The sequence below is a fragment of the Mustela nigripes genome, chromosome 6 (genome assembly GCF_022355385.1).
Source record: "Mustela nigripes isolate SB6536 chromosome 6, MUSNIG.SB6536, whole genome shotgun sequence".
Lineage (NCBI taxonomy): Eukaryota > Metazoa > Chordata > Mammalia > Carnivora > Mustelidae > Mustela > Mustela nigripes.
This window is the reverse complement of record NC_081562.1, coordinates 51,352,788-51,375,675: the sequence shown is the minus strand read 5'-3', so window position 1 is coordinate 51,375,675 and position 22,888 is coordinate 51,352,788. Positions and strand designations below refer to the sequence as shown.

Genomic DNA, 22,888 nt, shown 5'->3' with positions numbered 1-22,888 from the left:
CCTTTCTTTGGCTTCATGGCTCCCTCTTAGCACTAACAGCTCATTAATACAAAAGGAAGAAAAGACCCCACTTTTTTAGTGTCGACTATGTGTCAAGTACTTTGTACATATTATGCCACTGCATTTTGCTGCCAGTGTAAGAAGAAAATTAATGATTTCCTTTTAGCACTTGAAGAAACCAAGGCCCCAAGCATTTAAGTTGGTCAAGATTTGGCCCGTGTTGCTGTTCACTTCTCTTTGATAGTCACTTCTCTCCTGTTAGGCAGCTAAGACAGAGAAATCAGTGTATTAAAGATCTCCAGAAAGAATCAATAAGATAGATGTAGAGAGACAGACTAATAATAAATGGACAGCTAGAGAGAGAGATAAAGGAGGTAGATAGATACATAATAAGGAATTGGTTCATGTGATTATGTTGGGAAGCCTGAGATCTGCAGCTGGCAAGTTAAAGACCGAGAAGAGGTAGTGGGATAAGTTCCAGTCTGAAAGCAGGCAGGCTCAAGACCCCAGGAGAGCCAGCGTTTAGCTTGCAGGCAGTCAGGCAGAAGGAGTTCACTCTTGCTCATGGGAAGGTCAGCCTTTTTGTTCCCTTCAGGCCTTCACCTGATCAGAGGAGGCCCATCCACACTGGGATGTACCACATACCTTCACTTTACCAATTCAAATGTTAATCTCATCCAAACAACACCCTCACAGATGTATCCAGAATAATGTCTGACCAAATGTCTGGACATCTGGTGGCCCAGTCAAGTGGACACGTAACATTAACCATCTTATATCCTGTTCTCTGGTGCAGTCAGGGCCTGGACTAGGGAGTGGTGATCAAGGTACACAGAGTGTAAATTTATGGAGGTGCTCACTCCTAGGTTCACACAGGCACCCGGAGTGTGTTGCTTGTCTCACTCACCCTAGTGCTGGCCCCATGCCCCTCTCAAAAGGGCAGTTTCAATCACCTCCCTTAACTTGAAGGGTTTTATATTAAGGGGGAAACTTTCTACAATCATGTAAATACCAGTCTAGTAAAGTCTTGGCTATGCAGAGTTTCTCAAGGAATTGATGGCAACAAATATCTGAAATACCAAGTATGAAAACAGACAAAGGGCTATTATTTCTACATTTACCATGGCATGGAATGGTAATCCACTTATATTCTCCACTGAGAATGGTTCCATATAATTAAAATAGTATTTATCAAATGGGCCTTTATTTATTTTTATCAAAAGGTAAAAGTATTTCTATAAAATCACAAATGCAAATCTTTTCATGCATTATAGAAGAATGCACAGCTATTAAAGATCAGGTTTGAGTTATTTTACTTTGGGCTAAAGGCCATTCATTGCAAATTATCACAGTTATTCCTCGTATTTAATTATCTACCCAGTCAGTAATGCATAACTTCTCAGTTATAAGGACTGATGAACTCAATGAGACAAATGAAAGCATGTTTCAGACTTTAAGTGCAATACAGAAAGGTGTCACTGTGATAGAAATCTCTTACCTTAATTCAAGAGAGCTGTACCAATTTGCATAGTCTCCCTCACTGAGTAAATGTTCCCTTAAACCCTAGACAACATAGGACAGGCAATGATAACTCTCCAAATTCAAGCCTGCTGATACCCAAGAAATCAGATACATTTAATGACCAAACATTGGGAACCAGAGACAATCAGCCAGTCTGGAGTCAAGTGGACTTTGTATTCGTTCCATTTAGCTTCTAAGCGAGATCTTGACTTGGTTAATCTGGTATCTGCCTGGTAAGGTAGAACACTCTAAATGAAGCTGCTTCATTAAAAATTGATTTGGGGGGTGCCTGGGTAGCTCAGTGGGTTAAAGCCTCTGCCTTTGGCTCGGGCCATGATCTCAGGGTCCTGGGATCGAGCCCCACATCGGGCTTTCTGCTCAGCAGGGAGCCTGCTTCCTCCTCTCTCTCTACCTGCCTCTCTGCCTACCTGTGATCTCTCTCTCTCTCTCTCTCTGTCAAATAAATTAATAAAAATAAAATCTTTGAAAAAAATTAATTTGGATCAACAGATCAGCTTACTCTTGTGTGACACAGAAGTGAAACAATATATATTTCCATATCCCTACTTTGGCATCCAACAGCCACAGTTCACACCCAGGCTCTACAGATGACTAAGGTATGATCCTGGAAAAGTTACCTAATTTCTCAGCGCCTCAGCCTTCTCATATGTTTTATTTTTTAAAGATTTTATTTATTTATTTATTTGCCAGAGAGAGAGAGAGAGAAAAAGAGACAGTGAGAGAGGGAACACAAGCAGGGGCAATGGGAGAGGGAGAAGCAGGCTTCCCGCTGATACCGATACGGGGCTCGATCCCAGGACCGTGGGACCATGACCTGAGCCAAAGACAGACACTTAACTGACTGAGCCACCCAGGCGCCCCTTCTCATGTGTTTCGATGGAGATAAAAATAGTATCTTCAAGTCACAGACTTGGTCCAAGAATGAAATTAGGTAATCCATATAAATTACTTAGAATAGGAGCTGGCTCATGGTAAATAGCTCATCAATGACAGTTCTTGTTATTAGGTTAAATCACATGATATTTAACCATTTTAACCTAGTACACATGACACTGTCAAGTGAGTGCACTTAATATTTACAAAAACCATGCTATTTCAGCCTCCTTTAAGAGTGTCAGCTCTTATCGGTCAGCATCTTATCTAGCTCATGTTCCACAGCACATGGTGTGTGTGCCATAGACTCTCTAAAGAGTAAAGATCTGATTCAGGAAAAAATATTTGTTTTAAAGAGCTCAGGTTGCAGTTTCCTCATGGATTCTGGAGTCAGATTACCTGAGTTTAAATCCTGGCCCCACTACCCACTAGTTGTGTGACCTTAGGCAAGTTACATTACCTTTTTGTGACCCAGTTGCCATTTCTGTAAAGTGGGAATATTTGTAGCCCTTATCTCGTAGGTTGTTGAGTTAAACTAGATAGTGAGGAAAAGTGATCATTAGCACAATGGCTGGCACATAGAATACCATATTAAGTGTTAGTTATTTCCCTTTTTCTCTTCCCCTCTTCCCTTTTCTTCTTCTCTAGTTTACCACACAGTTTTATACACTAAAAGATGATTTCACAATTCTAGAAGTAATCTCTTATTCTAGCAATGAACTCTCTTCTCATCAGAATATAAAGAGCAGAGTACCAGGAAATGCCGTCTGTGATACTTTCATACTTTTGCTACATATTTAGGAATCAAGGTTGAAGAAATGCAAAGTGGCTCATGGGGGGGGGGGCTGAGAAATTGGGGTGTGTGGGCACATGGGTTGCAGGAAATTAATGTTGGTGTCTAGTGGAGGTCAAGGGCCTTAATTCATGCTCTTTTCAGTGCCAGGTGGCAATGTTTAATGTCAAATTGAGGAAGGGGGTAGTTTCCCTATTTTGGCACAGGACATCAAGTTACTCTGAGAATGTGAGGCCTATGGAGATTACAGTCCTCTGTGGCCCCTTGAATCTTTATAGCTCAGGGAACATGGAAAGGCTGAATCTAGAACTGACAGGTGGGTCTCACCTGAGCCACATTGTAGCAGCAGGGGTCAAGATATCTCCCTCTAGGAGGGAATGTGCAGATTCCTTCTAAGAACTCATTGAAATAGCTGATCTTCACTAGGGAAGAAGCAGGGGTAAATCAACCAGAGACCCTACATTCCCAATGGAGAGGACAAGTCAACAAACTTCAGGGTATAAATGCAAGGCAGGACTCCCCAAATGGGAGCTCATAGACTTAGAGTTTCAGGATATTCAAGTTACAGTGGGAAGGTAGGTTGTAAACCATTATGAAGAAAACTTTCATTGATAAAAACAATTAAAAGTATTCAGGAACATCTGCCCTATTAAGTTCCATGCCACCAAGCATGTTCAACTAGGGGTTGAGAGACCATGATTCAGGGATGCTTCAGAAAAAGTTGGGCTTGATGGGGTAGAGGAGCTCTGGGATCTCTTCTAACACTGTTATTCTGCTGACACCTAAAGATACAGCCAGCGAAGGCAAAGAAAACACTGTATGAATATGGAGAGATATTCAAAGCTTGACTCCAGCCTGAAATCGAGCAATTGTTTAAAAGGAGGAAATAGAATATATATGTAAAATGAAATCATTCACATTTGAAGTTATTTAGGATGAGTTCTCAAATCTATGCTGAGTCTTAATGCTTTCAGTGACATGGAATTTGAAACAGGTTTTTTTCCTAACTAACTCAATATATAAATGGTCCATTGAAATGAGTTGTGTCAGATCATAGTATCCCACAAATTGGTCTCTGTTAGACAGACAGCACCCCCCCAGGCTTAAGAACTGTTGAGGGGTAAAATTCCACATAGAAATAACTTTTACATTGCCACCTGCTGGCTACTGCTGTAAGTGACAGCAATATAAATACAATTTCAAAGTCTTAATCAAGTTCCAACTGGAAACAGGAATATTGGTTGAAGTTACAAGTGACAGGAATCAAACAGTTTCACTGAGTCCTCAAAAGGTAGATATCAGAGTAATTTTACAAGTTTATTGGGGATCCATCTGGGTATTGCCTTAAGTAGGAGATAATCTATGTGGACTTGACTTCAGATGTGAATCACCCCCCTGGGGAATACACCCATGACTAATACTGAACAGCCCTTGTAAACAAGACATACAAACAAACCCTATGGCATGGGTTTATTCAGGACTATCTTCAGCCCACATTGACCACTTCCTCAAGAGTAGTTCTAGATGCTTAATTCTGGAGGGATGATGTTCTCTGTCACCTAGTGGTATAGTGACATTTGTCCTGTTCATTTCCAAAACAATAGTAATAATAGTGGCAAGAAGGAGGCAGAATACATGAGGTCAAACTATCTCAAGTACATGAAAGCCATGAAGGTAAGCATATATAGCAAGTGTGCATATATTAGTTTTATAGGTTTCAGGCTATACCCTGAAGAACACCAGGAACCCTATGTGGGTTAATTCATACCTCTCCCATCAGAGTTATGCACCTTTTTCATTCTATAATTATAACACATTTAATATTGCACTGTTGTTGTTTTGTTCATCTCTGTTGTGACACTAGGCTGAGGCCAAGCTTGATCTCCTTGAGGGTAATCTTCATATACTTCATATACTATTTACATATATATATATATATATATATATATATATATATATATATATATGTTTTAGCACTCAGCATGAGCTTTGGCATTAGCTAAGTCCTCAGCTATTTACTGAGTTCAGGTCAAAATAAGGAAGGAAGGAAGGGAGGTCCAGAAGAAGTCCCCCAGATCTCCAAAATCAGTCTTTCTATTCTACATCTCATATCTTCGCTCTAGACTCAAGTTTTCAAATTCATACCAGACTCTGCCATCTGGATGTTCAGCAGAAAATTCGTGTTCAAGAATTTCCAAGTGGGCTGCACTGCTTTTGTACCTCAAACAGTTCTGCTCTTGCTCCTGTAATTACTTTCTCAGTTAAGACATAACTATCCAAGCATCTGTCCATCTATCCCAGGAGTCATCCTCTAGTCCCTCATTTCCAAAACACCCTCGTTGCAGTCATACTGACAGATAGCTCTGGACTCTGCTCCTTACCCCCCTCTCCTCACTGCCCACTTTCTTTCACGCTCTTGTCACCTGGGAATGTCTTAAATAACTTCCTAATTGGGTCCCAGTCCTCAGCCAGGAACCCCAGCCTCTGCCATTCCTCTGCTAACCAAAATTATCTTTCCACCAAAGTCTGCTTTCATGCAGACATGACATTACCATCTACGTTATTATGCTCCCTATTTTCTGTAAGACAAGTCAACTATGGCATACAGAAATCATAATCTTCCCAAGCTTTGGGGACTGATAATCCTTCTCCAAATACACACTGATTTGTAATCTTGTGTACTTTCCTCTGGGTCATTCAGTATACATAGGACGCCTCGTCCAGCCCCACCTGCCGAGGTCACTCTCTGCCTACTGAACACTTTTCATGACCCAGGTTAGATGTTACCTGTTCTGTGATATCTTCTTTGGAATGTAAGTAATTGTAAATTTACCTGATCAATGGCAAAACCCTCTGGCTTTATGCTTCCACAGTACTTCTCTTAGGGCATTTCATGAGGGTCATCTAGCCCACATGAAGGTTCTGTGCAAATTAGGTAGAAATGTCCCCTCTGGACAGAGGTAGCTCTGTGGCACACTATCAGACTTGACAAGTGAAGTGAGCTGGATTTCAGCTCGGGCAGGTTGAACTTGCCACTTTGGTCGGGTTACCTTATGCAACAACAAAAAATCCCATCCAACCATACATGTAGGCCCTGAGAACTCAACCCAATTATTGCCTTCTATGCCAGTCTTTACCACCAGCTGGCAGATTCCTAGAAAGCGGTTAGATCAATTAGAATTTGTATTCTCAGAACCTAACACAGAGTAAGCTTTGATAAATGTTCTTTGAATTGTTGTTTTCTGAGTGAGAAGACATTCTAGAAGTTTGTCACAGAGAGGTCTCTGAAGTATAAAGCCATATATACTGCATGGTCTTGGGCAAAAAATTTGACTTCCTTGTGCCCTAGTTTCCTCATTTTATAAACTGGGGATCATACTAGTGCTTCACTCATGCCTTCTGTGAACATCTGATGGGAGACTACTGGCAAAGTATGGGCCAAGAGTATGTGTTACACAAGTATTGACAATTATCATCAATGTTGAATAAATAAAAGAGTATTCTGAGATGAACCTCTTTAAATTTGACAATAAATAAGACAAATTTGGAGGAAGAATCTTTCTAAATCTGTCTAAAAGAAAAAAAAAAAAACAGAGACAGTTACCACAATTTGAATGAAGGTATTACCATTAATGTTAAAGGATTGAAGATATTTTACTTAAGAGATAGAATCATAATATTTTAGAATTTGGAAGGCACTTAGAGGTAATCCAAACTGCTTCTCTTATAGATAAAAGAACTGGGTTAACTGACCTTTCCATCGGTTCTACTATTTCTCCCTCTGGCTCTTCCCAAACATCCAGCCTCTTCTCCTCACAAACACACACATGGTGTCCCCAGCCCCAGCCCCCAATATTTTCGGTTGCATACATTCAGCGCCTGTCTAGGGCACCATTCGCCTCTCCTAGAATGCGCTTTCACAGCTCCTTTGCCTCTGTCTGGAATAGCCCTCCTCCCTACACCTGACTCCTCTGTCTCAGCTGATTACACAGCTTCAAGCCCCAGTTCAATTGTTGTATCTTCTCTGGCAAAGTCTTCGCCTCCTTCCTCAGCCAAAGTTAGCTGTTGCCTCCTTCTGTGTTCCCATTCTGTTCATACCTCTGTTTAGCACTTATCAGAGCAAGGGCTCTGAATCCCAGCTGTCCAGGTTTGAATTCCAGCTCTGCCACTTACTACCTATGTTTCTCTTGCTCCTCTCTGTCTCAGTTGTTTTATCTATTGAATGGGAATAATAATGGGATCTACCTTATATATTAATTTATTCAACTAATAGTTATCAACTGCTTATCACGTGTCAGGAACTGTTGTAGGACCTGGAGTACTTACATGGTGAATAAGACGAAGTCTTTCTTCTCATGAGCTTACATTGAATGGGAGGGTTGAACAATTATAATCAAATATAATTAGGTTCAATCATTATTCTAAGGACCATAAAAATATACAGTAGAGAAGTAGACTCAAGAGTAATGAGGGTGGTGGTGTTTGTTTTACAGAGGAGAGGCAGGGGAAAGTATGTTAGAGGAGGTGAAATTTGATTACACATGGGGGAAATGAGTGAGCAAGCCACACAGATATCTAGCAGCAGTGAATTCTAGGCTGAGACAACTTCATGTGCAAAGGCCCTGGGGCAGGAAGGATGAGTTTGGGGGTAGGGGGTAAAGGCTAACAGGGCTACTGCCAAGTTAATGAAGCAGATAGTGGAGGAAATGTGATGCTCTTTATTCCTAGCACCAAGATTTTTGGATTTTTATCTCCTAAATATTGCCCCAATCTATTTTCCTTTTCCTTCATCCCTGATCTTGTATCCTATTATCTTTGATTTCTCTCCTTGCAGTCAAGCACCCTCAAAGTTATTTTCTATCCCATGACACAACGATCTAAATACATAATCTGATGCTACTGTCCTCTGCTTAATACTTTTTCATGAACTGACTCCACATTGTCTGTAGAGTAAATCCCAGATGCATTACCATGCTGAACAAAGTCCTCTAGGACTTAGTCCCTGCCCACCTCTTTACTTCCTACTTGCACATACACACCAGTCACACCAAAGTATTGGCTCCCAGATAATGACTTTCTGGTCTCTATACTTGCCTTAACCTGTTTCCTTTTCCTAAAAACCCATCCACTCTTCCATATTTTTTCTTGGCTAACTCAATAGTCAGACTCAGCTCTGGAGTTACTTCTCCTCTGTGCTCTCACTATATCCTGGGAATGTCCTAGTGTTGCTATAGTACCACTTCCCAGCAATTATTAGGATGATCTGTTTGTCTATGTCTGCCTCTCTGGTTAGCTTCTAGTTTTCTCAAGGGCAAAGAATTGGTCCTTAATCATATTTTGCTTCCCCAGGATGTGAGTTGTATTCTGTCCGAGAGCCTCAGAGCAAGAACTGTGTTCATGCCCTTCCTCATATTATCAGCTAAGAAGTCAATCCTGAATCTGTCCCATTTCAGGCTCACACAGATGTATCTGCTCTATGAGACTGAAAAGGTAAATGCATTGCAAAGGATGCTGACAATTTTCAAGATTCTTTAATCACACTCATTTATAAAATTCAAAAAGAAGACAAAATCCACATGTTTGTCTGAGAAAAAAGAGCAGAAATTGTCCTATGACTTTTAAAAAGATTTATTTTATTTGTTTATTTGAGAGAAAGTGTGTGCATGCGTGTGTGTGTGTGTGTCTATGTGTGTGTGTGTGCGTGTATGTGTGTGTGCGTGTGCACATGCACACATTTGCTGGAGGGGAGAGCAAGGGCAGAGAGAGGCTCTCAAGCAGGCTTCCCACTTAGCATGGAGCCACACACGGGGCTCAATTCCGCGATCCTGAGATCATGACCTGAGATGATATCAAGAGTTGGATGCCTAACAGACTGAGCCACCTGGGAGCCCCTGACTTTTGTCGGGGACCGCCTCTGGCTGGGAAAGTCCCCGCCATTACAAGATGGTGCTTGGCTCACTGCCAGCAAAATACGAGGCAAGTAAACAACGAACGTTCTGGTGAAGCCCGCCTAAAGGAGGACATAGTCATTGGTTGTTTCAAATTTAATCAGCATAGTAACAGGACTTTCATTGGCTCTCCCCATTGCTTGGCCCCTTATTGGTCACCCTGCTGCATATAAGCTAAGGAAGTTAACGAAATAAACGGATGAAGCATTAACACCATACCAGGCTGATTGTCGTTCTTGTGGGCCGAGGGCAACAGACTTTAGAGTTTTAACTATAAGTTTTAAAGGAAAGTCAAATAGTTGAAGAAGCAGGCTTATTTTAAATAAATCTATGTCCAGTGTCCACTTCTCATCATTTAAATGGAAGCATCGCCTGCCAGATATAATTTCTATACCATTATTATACTTTTCTTGATACTTAGAAAGGTATGGGAGTAGAATACAGATGCTAAATCAATTCTTTCACAAATCAACATATTATTGTCCTTTTTAAGCTTCTTTTTACATTAAATTCAAAGTTCTAGTTCTATTAGAAAATTAAATTGATTTTCTAAAAAGTTCTATGCACTTGCAAAATGCCATTTTTTTTTTATAGTTCTGTGCTTTATTTGCCAAAAATAATTTAACCTGGAGCTAAGACTAATCATCACAAAATTTTCCAAAAGTTTAATAAGAAAAAAGAGCTAACTGATGATTGTAGAAAAGCCACTGTCCACCCAACACATAAACCAAAGATTTACTTAGTATATCCCTGGGACAAACCCGCAAAATGTTGTCTATTGTTTTCACAACAGAGAAGAAAGAAATCTCCCTGAATTGCTTCTACCTTCTTCTCCTCCCCCATAATCATTCTCCATTATTTGATCTTGATGTCCCCTTCACTGAATTTCCATTACCTCTCAGGGGGGATCCGAGACCCCTCATGATCACCTAGAACATGCCTTCTCCTTTAAGACCTCCATGCACTTGAACATCCTGAACTCTCCACTTGGAAGGTGTTTTGCCTTTCCTGTTGGTCTGATGAAAGCTTCCTCATCCTTCAGGAATCAATTCAGACATCGCCTGCTCAGTAAGCTCAGTGAAGAGCTCCTGCCCTTCTTTCCTCCAGGCAGGGAAAAGAGTGGCCTTCTTTGTGTTCTCAACCAATCCTATACTTTCTAACCTCATTTGGATGAGCATGATAGGTATTTGCTTCCTAGACTATCAGCTTCCTGAGGGCTGGGATCATGTATTCTTCTTTGCAAGTCAGTGTCTATGTTTGTTGATTGACCAAGTGCTTGAGGCAGAGAAACACTGCAGGGGAGAACGACTCCCCATCCAGGAAGGGTTCACAGCAACGTAACCAAGTTACTCCCAGGCTGGCAAATGGGAAAGTTGGTTAACCTATTGCAGCAAAAGAAGTCCTGACTTGCCAATGTCTCCTCCAGAGATCCAGCTACAGGATGAAGAACATTTTCACTAAACTCTTAATCCCCAAACTTTTCCTCTCACAACACATCAGGGACATTGAAGGGAAATGAGTTTAATCCAAAGCAAAATGCTTTACTGAATATCATTCCTTTCCACTTCACCACGACAATTTAAAAGATTTTTGTTTCTGCAAGGATTCTAAAGTCTAGAACAAATGTAGAGGATAGTGATGAAGGTCTTGTTTACATGCCTTTATACCACCGTGTAAGGAAGACCTAGCAGAGTTTACATTTGTGCCATGTAAATCGCTATAGAACCAGATGTGGCTTACAAGGTACCTTGTAACTCATCTCCTCTAAGCAATAAAGGCTTTTTTTTTTTTTTTTCTGGCAAAAGTTTGAGAAACTTACTGCTGTTTTCTATCAGCACATACAACAGATGGCTGGCACATGCCTGCTTTGCTAAATGAAATGGGCTCTCTGCAGATTTACTCTTTGATCCCTAGTGGCATGTCCACAACACCACAATGCAAAATACCACAGCCTAGCAGAATCTAAACATTAAAAGTTTAAAGCTGTGTTTTTGATATGAGTACCTTCTGAAAAAAATCATGCTCACAGTATGTAAACATATTCACATTCCCACTTTGAAACCATGGACCAGGGGTCAAAAACTGAGGCATTTCCTCCACTGGGTGACAAAAAACACCACCACAAAGGTATGATGGCAAACCCCAGGAGCAGGAAAGTATCCAACCACTTGGATTGTAACTATCAAAACGATCATAACTGCATTAGGGGAAAAAATGTGGACAGTACACATTAAGGGACTTTATACTAATAATCAGTGTTACCATAACTTATGGAATTAGAAGAAGATAGTTAAGGTATTTGGCAGTCCTTTGAAGAGGGAGAGGAAGTGTTTGAGTTAAAATTCACTTCTCTGTTGCCTTTCTTTCATTTTTGTCAAGGGGAGAAAAGGAAAGAAACATGTTCATACAAGTCTCCCTTCCTCAACCAGTCCAATGGGAAATTTGAGACCACAAACTATGGCTAGTTTAATGGGACCAGTGTGACACTGTATCAAACACTATATTGCAAAAACAAGCTATCTAGAGCTTCAGGGGCATTTAAATGACAGAATTAGATTATCTAGTTCACATTACGGAAAGATGTCAGGAGAAGGATTCCACTTTTTTAAAAAAAATCGCAAAAATATGAGTCAATTCTCAGGAAAATGATTTGTTTTTGACTTTTCTTTTGCCAACAGTACCTTCCTCTGTTTAAAGCTAAATTTGGATGCTGCCGGCTGAAATCATTCACAAAGACACCACTATCCAGGTAAAGTTCTTGAGTTTTCCTTATACTTGATCTTGTGTTATTATTGTTCTTGCTTCTGGCAGTTTGAAATAATTTGAGAAGTTTTTTAATTGATAGGGAGCTACGAAGGGTTATGAACACATTTCTACTCCTTATATATTGATAAATATTGCACTCACTGTGCTTTATCTTCAGCATTTGCAGTATTTTGTTTTCTATGGTGATACATAACACATTTCTACAGCTTAACTCAATAATCAATTCTTCTAAGATATACATGTGACCCCCTACCTCCCAGGACAGCAGACAAAATTCTCCTCTTCCCTTCCTGTATCCACAATAACACTTTACAGTTTTGTTTTTAAACATCCTGCAATTGAGAAAAATGAGGCTCTATCACTGACTTCTAGTGGTTGTAAGACTTGTGACCATCATACATGATAACAAGCTTACTTTAATTTTTGGACCTGTTGTTACAGGTGCTTAGAATTGCTTGGTAACCCATGTGGTAGGCTGGAAGTTAATAATGGCTGGCTATCTTCACCCAGAGAATTTCTATTCCATACACCCCCAACTTCACCCCAACCCTTGCCAACCATCTCAGAAATCCAGGCATTTGGTCACAAGGAGGTTGGAAAACTGGTACAAATGGCTCAGCAGAAATCCATCACCATGGCTTTAAAAAAAAAAAAAAAAAAAGCCAACATAAAAAGATGCCCAATTAACTGGGTACTAGATTCATAGTATCTTAGCATCTATATGCAGGTGATAGAATATATTACAGTTACTAAAATCAAGTCTAAATGATCTTTATAAATAAACATATATACATATGATCTATAGGAACAAAAATTTTTGGCCTTGAACCAAATTGGTTCATATGGAAATCAGCAGCGGTGTCCTAATATTAGAATTCAGATTTGTCTAACAAAACTTCTCATTAAAGTTTTATTTGAAAGTCATTAGTTTTAGAAAGGGTTATTTTCCAAATAAAATGTTTAATTAGTGCATCATTTAGAAAACCAAAATGGTCACTCATGGACCCTATCTGTCCCAAGTTTAGAGAAAAATTAGAATAAGGAATGCCTCATTGAAAAATATCAACTATTAAAAGTTATATACAGCAATAAAGAGTATTTTCCCTTAATTACTAAAAATCTTTTAAGCCTAAACCTCTTTAATAGAAATTCTTCTCTGATCTAAAGGCATGTCAGAAAATGAGTATTTTAAATGGGAGATAAAGTAGAGACAGGGTTTTCCATGGAAAATAAGGATTTCAGTGAAAGAGGTCAGGTCATCTAGTTTCAGATAGGAAAGACTTCCTAGGCAGATTTTTAGGGATCTTGAAAGAAACTGGTGAGAATCAGATAAGCATTAGTGAATTATTTGGGCTCCATAGTTATGATCCAGTCATGATCATTGTTTTACCATTTGGTTGAGTCATGTATGGTATAAAAATGATATCAGATAATAAATACAAGTAAACTATTTTTAATGTGGAATGTCATGCAAGTTTAAACTCTAAAGTATAGCTTTTTGCACATATTTAATGTAAAATAGTTTTTGAAATTATAAATCAATACACACTACTCATTGTGGAAAAAATAAAAATGTAATATACACAGATGTAACTAATATTGACAACTTGGAGAATCAGAGGTTACAGGCTGAAGATACAGGGTATCAAGTGCAATATTTACCAATATGTAAGGAACATTAATGTGTTCATAACCCTTCCTAGTTCCCTATCATTTAAAAACCTCTAACACATCAGCTGTTTATTCCTATGTTTGCCTTTGTATTTTATAATGGAATCAAGCAGAAGATACTGTGATAGGCTGTTAACCTAATCTGTCATGAATATGTTTCTATGGTATTGAGTAGATGTCTAGAATATTCTTTGTTTTTTTTTTTTTTTAATGTCTGGAATACTCTTCTTAATGCTTCATTGTATTCTCCTGCCACTGTCACTGGACTTCTAAATTCTACCTATTTTTACTTTTATAAATAGCACAATATGAGGAAGAGTCTTACACATAAAATTTTTATTAATATCCATAATGATTTCCTTAGGATGAATCTCTGGAAGAAAAATTTTCCAGTCAAAAGATGTCTAGCAAGCTTTTTGCTATCAGAATCAAATAGCCTTGCAAAAAGCCTAACGGGGGCATCAGCCACATATAATAAGCAGGCCCCATTCTCAATAACATATAGACTCAAAACACTCAAAACACTCTTAAAACCCTGGCCAACTTGATGTGGGGAAATGAATTGCACTGTAATTTTTATTTGCATTTGTTTGAAGTAGAACATAAAAGTTCTTTCAAATGGCCCCACGAATACTTTATACTAATAATTTATTGGAAAGAGATAACACCTACCGCCTCTAGGTCTTCAAACTTAATGTCAGTTTAACTTTCTCCACGTGCTGCCAAAACACTTTTATATTAAGTTTAAGATTTTGTTAATCAGTTGTGTGTTTTTGCTTGTGTTGAAATCCTAAATGTTTGATATTATTTGGATGAAATAACTAGATAATGGAATGAACTTTTCATTTTCCATGTAGTTGTTTTGATGTGGTTTGGCTTTAGCCAGAGATGCCTTTCAAAATACTTAATTGGCATTGAAGTGATTATTTTTCTCATCTTCAAAATTTCCATGCATTTCAAACATTATGCTGCTGGATTTACATAACTTTATTGGGTAAAATAAATAAAATTTAAATAATACTTTTAAATGTCCCAATATTTGGCAATATCGTGTAGATCGTGCCCGCCTCACTTACCCTCCCAGCTAATTAAAACAGACCCCAGAGTTCATGTTAGTAACCTGTGGTAACCTAACCAGAGCAGACTGAACGTAAAAAGCAAGATAACTGAGGTGTTAACATTGCCCTGTGTATTGAGATAATCCACAGAGGCAATCAATACCTAAACAAGAGAGAAAAAGATGCTAGAAGCTTCATCTCCAAGCCAGTTCCAATATCTTCTCTAATCCGTTACAAGGGACATTCCTGAGATCAATTTCATACTCAACAATATTTCAGTGCTTGCAAACACGTACAATGCTATAAAGCGACAGGGTAGATGACATGGTATTTAAGGCTTTGTTTCATATTCCATTCACCAAAAGACAAATGCATATGAGAAATAAATAAATAAGAACTGTTGACATTTTCTGTTTCTCCTACAGTTACCAAAACTTTTCAGTCAGGAAAGGGTGTAAGTTAAGCTATCGTCTAATGGTTCTCATAAATTCATAAAAGTGTAGGTAAAGAAAATATACTTTTCAAAACTACAGAATTAATATTGATTTCATCTGCCAAGTGATTAAACACAGATAGATTCAGGTGAAAAGAAAGGAGATGGCAAAAGGTCATTCATGTTTTATTACCGATTTCGCACTATTCCAAAATCAATTGTCCATAAAGTATGAAGAGACAATTATTGGAAGAAAAGGAATAATCTTTAGAGCAATAGAAGCCTCAATGAACTTATCTACCAAATGGGGGTATTAGAATAAATGACTTTTCTGTTATGAACCTCAGTGGATCCAAAACATCTATTTCTTTTTTTACAACATGGAAATGTTTGGTTTATTTTGGGGGAAAAAAAGAGTTTTGATGCTAGAAGCTTCATCTAAGATTTGGTTTATTTTGGGGGGAAAAAAAAGAGAGAGAGAACAGACCTGAGGGGAAAAACACATTTAAAATGGTCATGGTCACACCCAAAATATAACAGATATTTAGAGGGACCCAAAGTGGCTTCTCAATTCAAAATAATTACTTTTTATAAAGTGTTTTCTGGATCACATTCTTCATGAAAATAGCCATTTAAGTAAATTTAGAATAAAAAAAAGCCCCCAAAATTATAATTGAATTCTATTCAATTATAATTTAATTATAATTACAATGATTTCCATAGTGGACACATTTTACCAACTCATGAGCAAAAGAAGTTATTACTTACTATTTGTCCCCTAGAGTAATTCTCCAACTGCACAAAAGAAATTAAATTCACATCATATTTATCCTTCTTTTCTTTCCAAAATTAGAGCTCATTTATGCATTACTGGGACTGTACAAAAGGTAACATACAAAGGATGGTAATGTATTAAGAAATAAAAGAAATATTTCTTCATAAAAATATATTGCAGTTTTCTTTTTGCATACGAAAGTATTTTAAATCGTACTTAAAAAATCAATAGCCTGCAATATTTTACAAATGTTCTTACAGACACTTTTGAGGCTGTGAACTTCAACCAGAAATATGTAGCATTTACATTGTTCCAGTGAATAGCATTCAAAATTTTTTTTCAAATCACAATGTCAAAAATATTCACAGAGTTTAAAATTTGTCGTAAAGTACAAATAATGTCAAAAATGATTGGCATATACTACAGCAAAGAGTCTTTTAGATGTTATGTGTTTTTTCCATATGTTTTACATATTTTATTCTAGCATAGATATTATGTTAAATTTTAATGTCAATAATCATAGAAAGAAGTGACGTTGGTATTTGTGTCTAGCAGACTGAAGACATGGAGTCATATCAAAATAGCAAGCTTAGGAACACTGCTTACTTTTTTCCTTTGGGAATCTTTATGTGACATGTTTAAATAAGCGGGAGTTAATTCTTTATTTGCTTTGTAGATCACATGAGAAATCACTCTTAATGGTTGTAAAAATGTATCAGTCTACACACTACAGAGTATTATTTCTACCTTCCATCAGGCAGTGGAGATATTAAAAGGTAATTTTCTGCGCCCTTCCTGATTATCAGTACTTACCTGCCCCGCAGCTTGCCAAGTAAAATTCATAGAATGGATATTGACAGGAATAGCTGGCATTCTCTGTTGTGCTTTTCTGAAATCATGTGTAAAAGGGGCCATTTTCCCTTCGGAAACAATCAAGATATCTTCTTCAAATCCTGGTTTAAAACAAAACAAAACAAAACAAAACAAAACAAAACAAAACCATCAAACTGGGCAGACTTAAAAGAATCCAAACCAGAAAACGCACGCAAAAAGAACACTAAAGAGTTGGTATGGGCCACGTCTATACACAAAGCACCTGTCTAGGTGCCCACTAATTTTCCTCGCTATGTGATAAGAATTGTGCCAACAGACACATGGTTTCAGGAAACGGAGTGGACATACAGTCACCGGGTGCTACTAAACGCGGGGTCCACCCCAAAACACAGGGTTGTAGAAACTAGCAACAGCATGATCAGAACAACTACATCAGCTGAGGTCTCTGGAGACAGAAGTTCATACGCTTTCAGATGGAAAAGAGCTGATTAAAAGGTGGAAGGGAGCAACCTTCCTTGGAAATTAAGTTTTAAAAACACACTTAAATGCATGCATCTCCCCTTTCACAGAAGCGCTGGAGAGAGCGGAGACGCAGGTAGGGAAGGCAGCGGGCGCGGGAGCCTTACCTATGAGTACTCTCGCCTGGCGAGCATCGATCCACAGGTACAGGCTCTCCTCCCGCGGCTGCCCGACCTCCGCCCGCAGCACCAGCAGGCACGGGAGGATGCTCCACAGCCGGAGCGCCGCGGCGGGGAAGGCGCTTCTCGGGGCCATGCTCCTCCGGACCTCCCTCCCGGTGGCTCTCGCCGCTCGACCTGCTTTGCCTCACCTACCCAGCCTGCGGCCGCGAAGTCCTCCCTCAGCCGAAGCTGCGCCCGCTTAGACGGCCGGGCGTGCAGCCCCCTGGCTCCGGTGCGAGAGAGCCCGCGAGAGCCTGCAGGGGAGGTGGGAGGGGAGAGCAGGCGCCGGCGGGGAGGCGAAGGGGGCGCGGGAGAGAGCGGGGACGGCGGAGACGCAGGACTGGCAAAGCGGGAGATGCCAGCACGCACGCCGACGCCAACAGCCCCGGGGTTAAATACGGCCCGAGAGGGAAGAGCGGGAAGGGAGGGCGCGAGCGAGGTGCGAGCGAGGAGTGACGCGGCTCAGTCGGCCGCCGCTGGGGGGCGCTGGGTGGAGGGGGGGCGCGCGCGCGCTGGCGGCGCGAGACCCTCGGAGGCCGCGTCCACGCCGCGGGGCGCGGGTGCGAGCGCGCGCGGAGGGGGCGCGTGGTGTAGGCGATTGCCAAGCCCCGCGAGGGGAGGGGCCCCTAGGACGTCCCTCTCCTCTGCCGCCCACTTAGCGAGGCGTGGCCTGGGGGGAACCGGGAGAACTAACACGCCTGGCGTGAATGAGCGCTGAGGACAGTGACGATAATGCTGATGACGACGACGGCAACGACTAACATCCCCATGCCGGTGCCGAGGCAAGGCGCGTATTCCTTCACTTCTCCCTTTCCGCGCCTCTCGTTTCTCTCTGAGCAGCTCAGCGCTGATACTTGGCGCATTCCCATCCGTGTAAAACCCGACCTGCGGTCCTGGGGTGCCCTTGATGTCAGGCGCTGGGCTTGGCTCGGCGCGCAGGGCTTCCATTCCGCACAGACAGCGAAGAGGGTGCTTTCACAGCTCGAGGAGGCTCTTCTCCCTGCTCACCCGGTGGCGCCAGGAAGGGTTCCCCTGGACGCTGGATGACAGGCGTACCTGACGCTGTCGGGGGAGGGAGGGTAGGACCCTTTAATATTTGCTGAGGTTTCCAGAAACTTGGAGGCACACGCGGTGGTACTGAAATCACAGGCGCTTGGGGGCAGGACCAAGGTTCTGGCCTTGTCTATGGGAAGAGTAGTTGGCTGGCAGTGTGGGCTGTAGTCTAACAGGGCCACCCGACATCAGCAAAAGGGACTTAACTTGCCCCCTGCTTAATCCCTTGGCTATGCAAAGAAAATGGAAGCAAAGGTAAAAAAAACAAAAACAAAAGCAATACTTAGAAAGATTTCAGACTCAGAAAAAGGTTGTTTACTTCTCTTTGTTCTTTAGCACCCAGATGCTGCAACAAATGTCCAAGGATCAAGTGTCCAGGGTGTGGTGTTTCACTTAGTCTTTTGTAGAGTGGTGGACACCTCAAGAGGGGAAAACAAACAGAAAAAAAAAAAAAAACAAAAAACAGAAGAAAAGCCGAATTTGTGCATGCATTAAGTTAAATACCTGTTAGGTCATGAGCAGTTACTAAAAAGAACAGAATATTTCCAATTATGAAGTATTTTCAACTTTACAACTGTTGATCTTTACAAGTAATTAGACAAGATGTCTAATTATGACTGATTTGAATTTACAGCATCAAACTTTATAAGTACTTTAAAGTGCTTTCTTGGGGCGCCTGGGTAACTCAGTGGGTTAAGCCTCTGCCTTCGGCTCAGGTCATGATCTTAGGGTCCTGGGGTTGAGCTCGCATAGGTCTCTCTGCTCAGGGGGAGCCTGCTCCCCCCCCCCCCCCCCCCCACTTGTGATCTCTCTGTGTCAAAAAAATAAAATAAAAATTAAAGTGCTTTCTTAATCCTCAATTCTTTTAAATAGGTACTGTTATTATTTCCATTTTACTGTTGGGAAGCACGGTTCCCAAAAGCCCAGCAAGTTGCTTGTGTTACCCAACTGGCAGGGGGGCAGAATCAGGGTTCAAACCTAAGCACCCTGATTTAAGAGTCCATTCTTTTAGTCACTACACTTCGTACTGATAAGTAAATCATAATTAGGTCCCAAGCCTCACAGAGATTCTTTCTTTAAAATAAATATATTTACCTCTTTTCAAACATTTTATTAATTTTGAATTCATTTCAGTAACTATTCTTTATATAGTGTATTCACATACATTAGGCAACCTTTAGAGCCCTTCAACATTTCAATGCCAATTGTCTCCCAATTAAAGATAATTTCAAAACACAATAGACATTTACTTTGATTCCCTAAAGTGTGGTCTTTATTGAAACTTTTTTCTCTTAGTCATGCTCAAACCCCTATGGCTCTTGGTGCAAGGACGCCCTCTACAGGCTGTTATAATCAAATACTAAGTAAGAAATAACTCCTAAAATGCACTTTGGGATAGAGAAAAAGAGGGGCTAAATTCTCTCCTCATTCAACTTCCTCTGGGTAAGGTCCCCTCTATTCACTTCTCCTTAGCAGTGGACACTTACAAAAAGTTAGATCAATTATAGTTAGAAAACCATACTATTTTTAAAAATCTTGAACTCTTTGGATTTTAAAGGGAAGGAAAGAACATACGGTATATGCCAGTCAGCTATTTCCAAAAGTAAGAGGGCGTATCTTTTTTGGGAGGGAAGGGCTACCGAAGACCTAATTCAGGCTTGTTTCTCTGTTGTTAAGGAGCAAAGTGGCTTTTTCATTTAGAATGCGGTCATGTTTCCAGTTTCTGTATTAAAGGTAAGAATATTTATTTGCAAATGATAAAAATTTGGAAATAATGTGCCAGGTGGTATTACAAATCAACCTCATTCAGTATGAAAATTCTACCATTTATTGGCTGGCTCAGTGGGTAGAATTTACAGTTGAGAGACCTCCCATTATCTCATCTAGGTGGTCAAGGTCAACGTCAACTAGGATAGGTCATACTGATAATACGTGTACCCTTGGTATGTTTTGAGAATGGCACTTTATCTCTGTGGCCTTCTCCTGAAAACCCATAACTTCTGTTTAATAGTGAGAAAAATATCAGAAAAACCAAGCTGAAAAATATCAGAAAAACCAAGGATATTTTGAAAAATACCTGAACGATAATCCTTGAAACTGTCAAGGTCATCAAAAACAAGGAAAATCTGTGAAATTGCTCCAGTCAAAAGGAGACTAAGGACACATGAAAACTAAATGTAATGTGGAATCCCAGATGGGATCCTGGAACAGAAAAAGGATATCAGATAAAATTAAAGAAATCTGAATAAATTAATACTAATGTATCAATACTGGCTCCTTAATTGTAACAATTTACTGTACTAGTATTAGGGGAATGTGGGTATGAGGGTAGACAAGAGCTCTCTATCTTTGCCATTTTTCTGTAAATCTAAAACTATTCTAAAAAATAAAAGTTTATTTTGAAAAGAAAAGGTGAAGACCTAAGTACATCCCAAAAGATTTGGCTAGCTGACATTGAAAATCAGAAGATTTCTCATAAAATTTGGATTTCTAGCTTCTCCAGACTTTTCCAGGCTTCTCAAGACTTCTTCAAGGAAAATTTAGAGATCTGGCAATATTCCTCCCTTACAAGGGGACGTGTGTGAGTGGTGGTGTTGAGTCGTGGCTGCCATTCAAACGGGCCTCCGCTTCTGACAGTTCTAACACTCTTCTGTTGAACCTGCTTCACCCATTTACTTGACTTGCTGGGCTTCTATAGGATTCTGAGTTTGCTACTTTTGGACTAGAGGAGAGGCCATGGGATGGAGGGGGAAGGTGCCTGAGGGGTCTAAAATCAGCACTCATCCTAGAAGCGCTGTTGTGTGGGAACAGGGGCAAAGCCTGCTATAGAGAAGGATCTTGTCAGTACCCAGCCACCCACTTGCCAGACAAGTGGACTTTCTGCTGCCCACTCTGCCCCGTTGCCTCAACCAGAGCTTCAGGTGTTGGCACTAAGACTGGGGCGTATCAGCTGCATCTTGAGCTGTGTTTGGAGGAGGGGAGCAGGCACACCTATAGCACCCTGATATGGAAAGGGAACCACAGATAGTAAGTGAATAGAACAAGTGGCCAAGCATTATTTTTATTAGCAGTTCTGTTTAAAAAAAAAAAAAGTTTATATGTATATATTTATATCTTTTTATGTCTTTAATATGATGCACAGAAAATGTCTAAAAGGTTACATACTAAACTACTCCCAGGGGTTGTTGATAGGGATTGGAAATGGGTCTGGGGCATGATTTTTCACTTGATGCACACATTTCCCGATTTCAAAAAAAATGAGCAAATGCTCTTGTGATTAAAAGCATTTTTAAGCAGGGAGAAAGGTCTTTTCTTCCTAGCTTCAGTCAGTTTCTCCTAAAGTAGGCAGCTGTCACCACCCTGGGCCAACACTTCTTGCTATGCTGCTCGCATACTTTATCACTTCAGAACTGTTCATCACAACACATGACAGCTCATTACTGAGGCACAGCACAGCCTGAGCATTCCTCAGAGTTCCATGCAACACTCTTGCTCTTCTTCCCTCACATAAAAGCATTGCTAAGCAACCCAGCATATCTCATCTTCCACAAACCGTATCCATTATTTCCTGTTCATATAGGCTCTTTCATCTCTGTGACATTTAACAGCCATTATTTTGTTTGTGATCAGGGAAAAGAGGAAAACAATTTTATTGCCCAATATTAGAGGAATGAGAAATAAATTAGAACACTTTCATAGCATGAAATATTATTGAAGCATTAAAATTGATGTTGTGACATAGATATTCAATCACGAAACTGCCATCACAATCAAGATAACGTACATTATCCATCACTCTAAAAGTTTAACCACATCATACACTTTAAATATGTGCCGTTTATTATGTTAACTAAATTTCATTAAATCTGCTTAAAATTTTTTAAATAAATAAAAATAATTGGTGTTTCACCAGGATACAGAAGGCACCAACAATAAGAGAAAAAAATTGATAAATTGAACCATATTAAAATTAAGAATTTCTTTTATCAAAAGATAGCATGGAGAGTGAAAAGACAAGCCACAGAGTAGAGAAGATACTTGGATGTATAGGATTCTTATCCAGAATACATACAGAATGTCTGCAAATCCATAAGAAAAAGAAAAAACAATCCAGTAGAAAATGGGCAAAAGAGAGGAACAGGTACTTCACAAAAGCACATACTTACATGCCCAATTAACATATGAAAAACAGCCCAACATCACTAGCCATCAGAGAAATGTGAATTAAAACCACAGTGGGAAACCAATTCACACCCCTCAGAATGCTTAAAATGAAAAGAGAAAGACTATGTAAAGTTGATGAGGATATAAACACATTGCTGGGAAAAGTATAAATTGATACAATCATTTTGAACACTTTATTTTTTTTTTTTTTTAGGATTTTTATTTATTTGACAGAGACACAGTGAGAGGAAATACAGCGGGGGGAGTGGGAAAAGTGGAAGCAGGCTTTCCACTGAGC

At 40.0% G+C, this 22,888-nt stretch overlaps 1 protein-coding gene across 2 annotated transcripts in view; it reads right to left on the bottom strand.

Moving 5' to 3' along the window:
- The window catches only part of WIF1 (WNT inhibitory factor 1), a 68,348-nt gene extending 50,470 nt beyond the window's left edge, over positions 1-17,878 (bottom strand). Inside the window, exons 1-2 of one of the 2 annotated variants that reach the window (XM_059404711.1) lie at positions 17,320-17,878; positions 16,673-16,812 (exon numbers count right to left, since the gene is read on the bottom strand). In XM_059404711.1, the coding sequence (XP_059260694.1) occupies positions 16,673-16,812; positions 17,320-17,467 (288 nt within the window). In that variant the 5' untranslated portion in view covers positions 17,468-17,878. The remainder of the gene's footprint in view (positions 1-16,672; positions 16,813-17,319) is intronic. The other variant, XM_059404710.1, reaches the window with a different exon arrangement.
- Between the last annotated feature and the right edge of the window lie 5,010 nt (positions 17,879-22,888).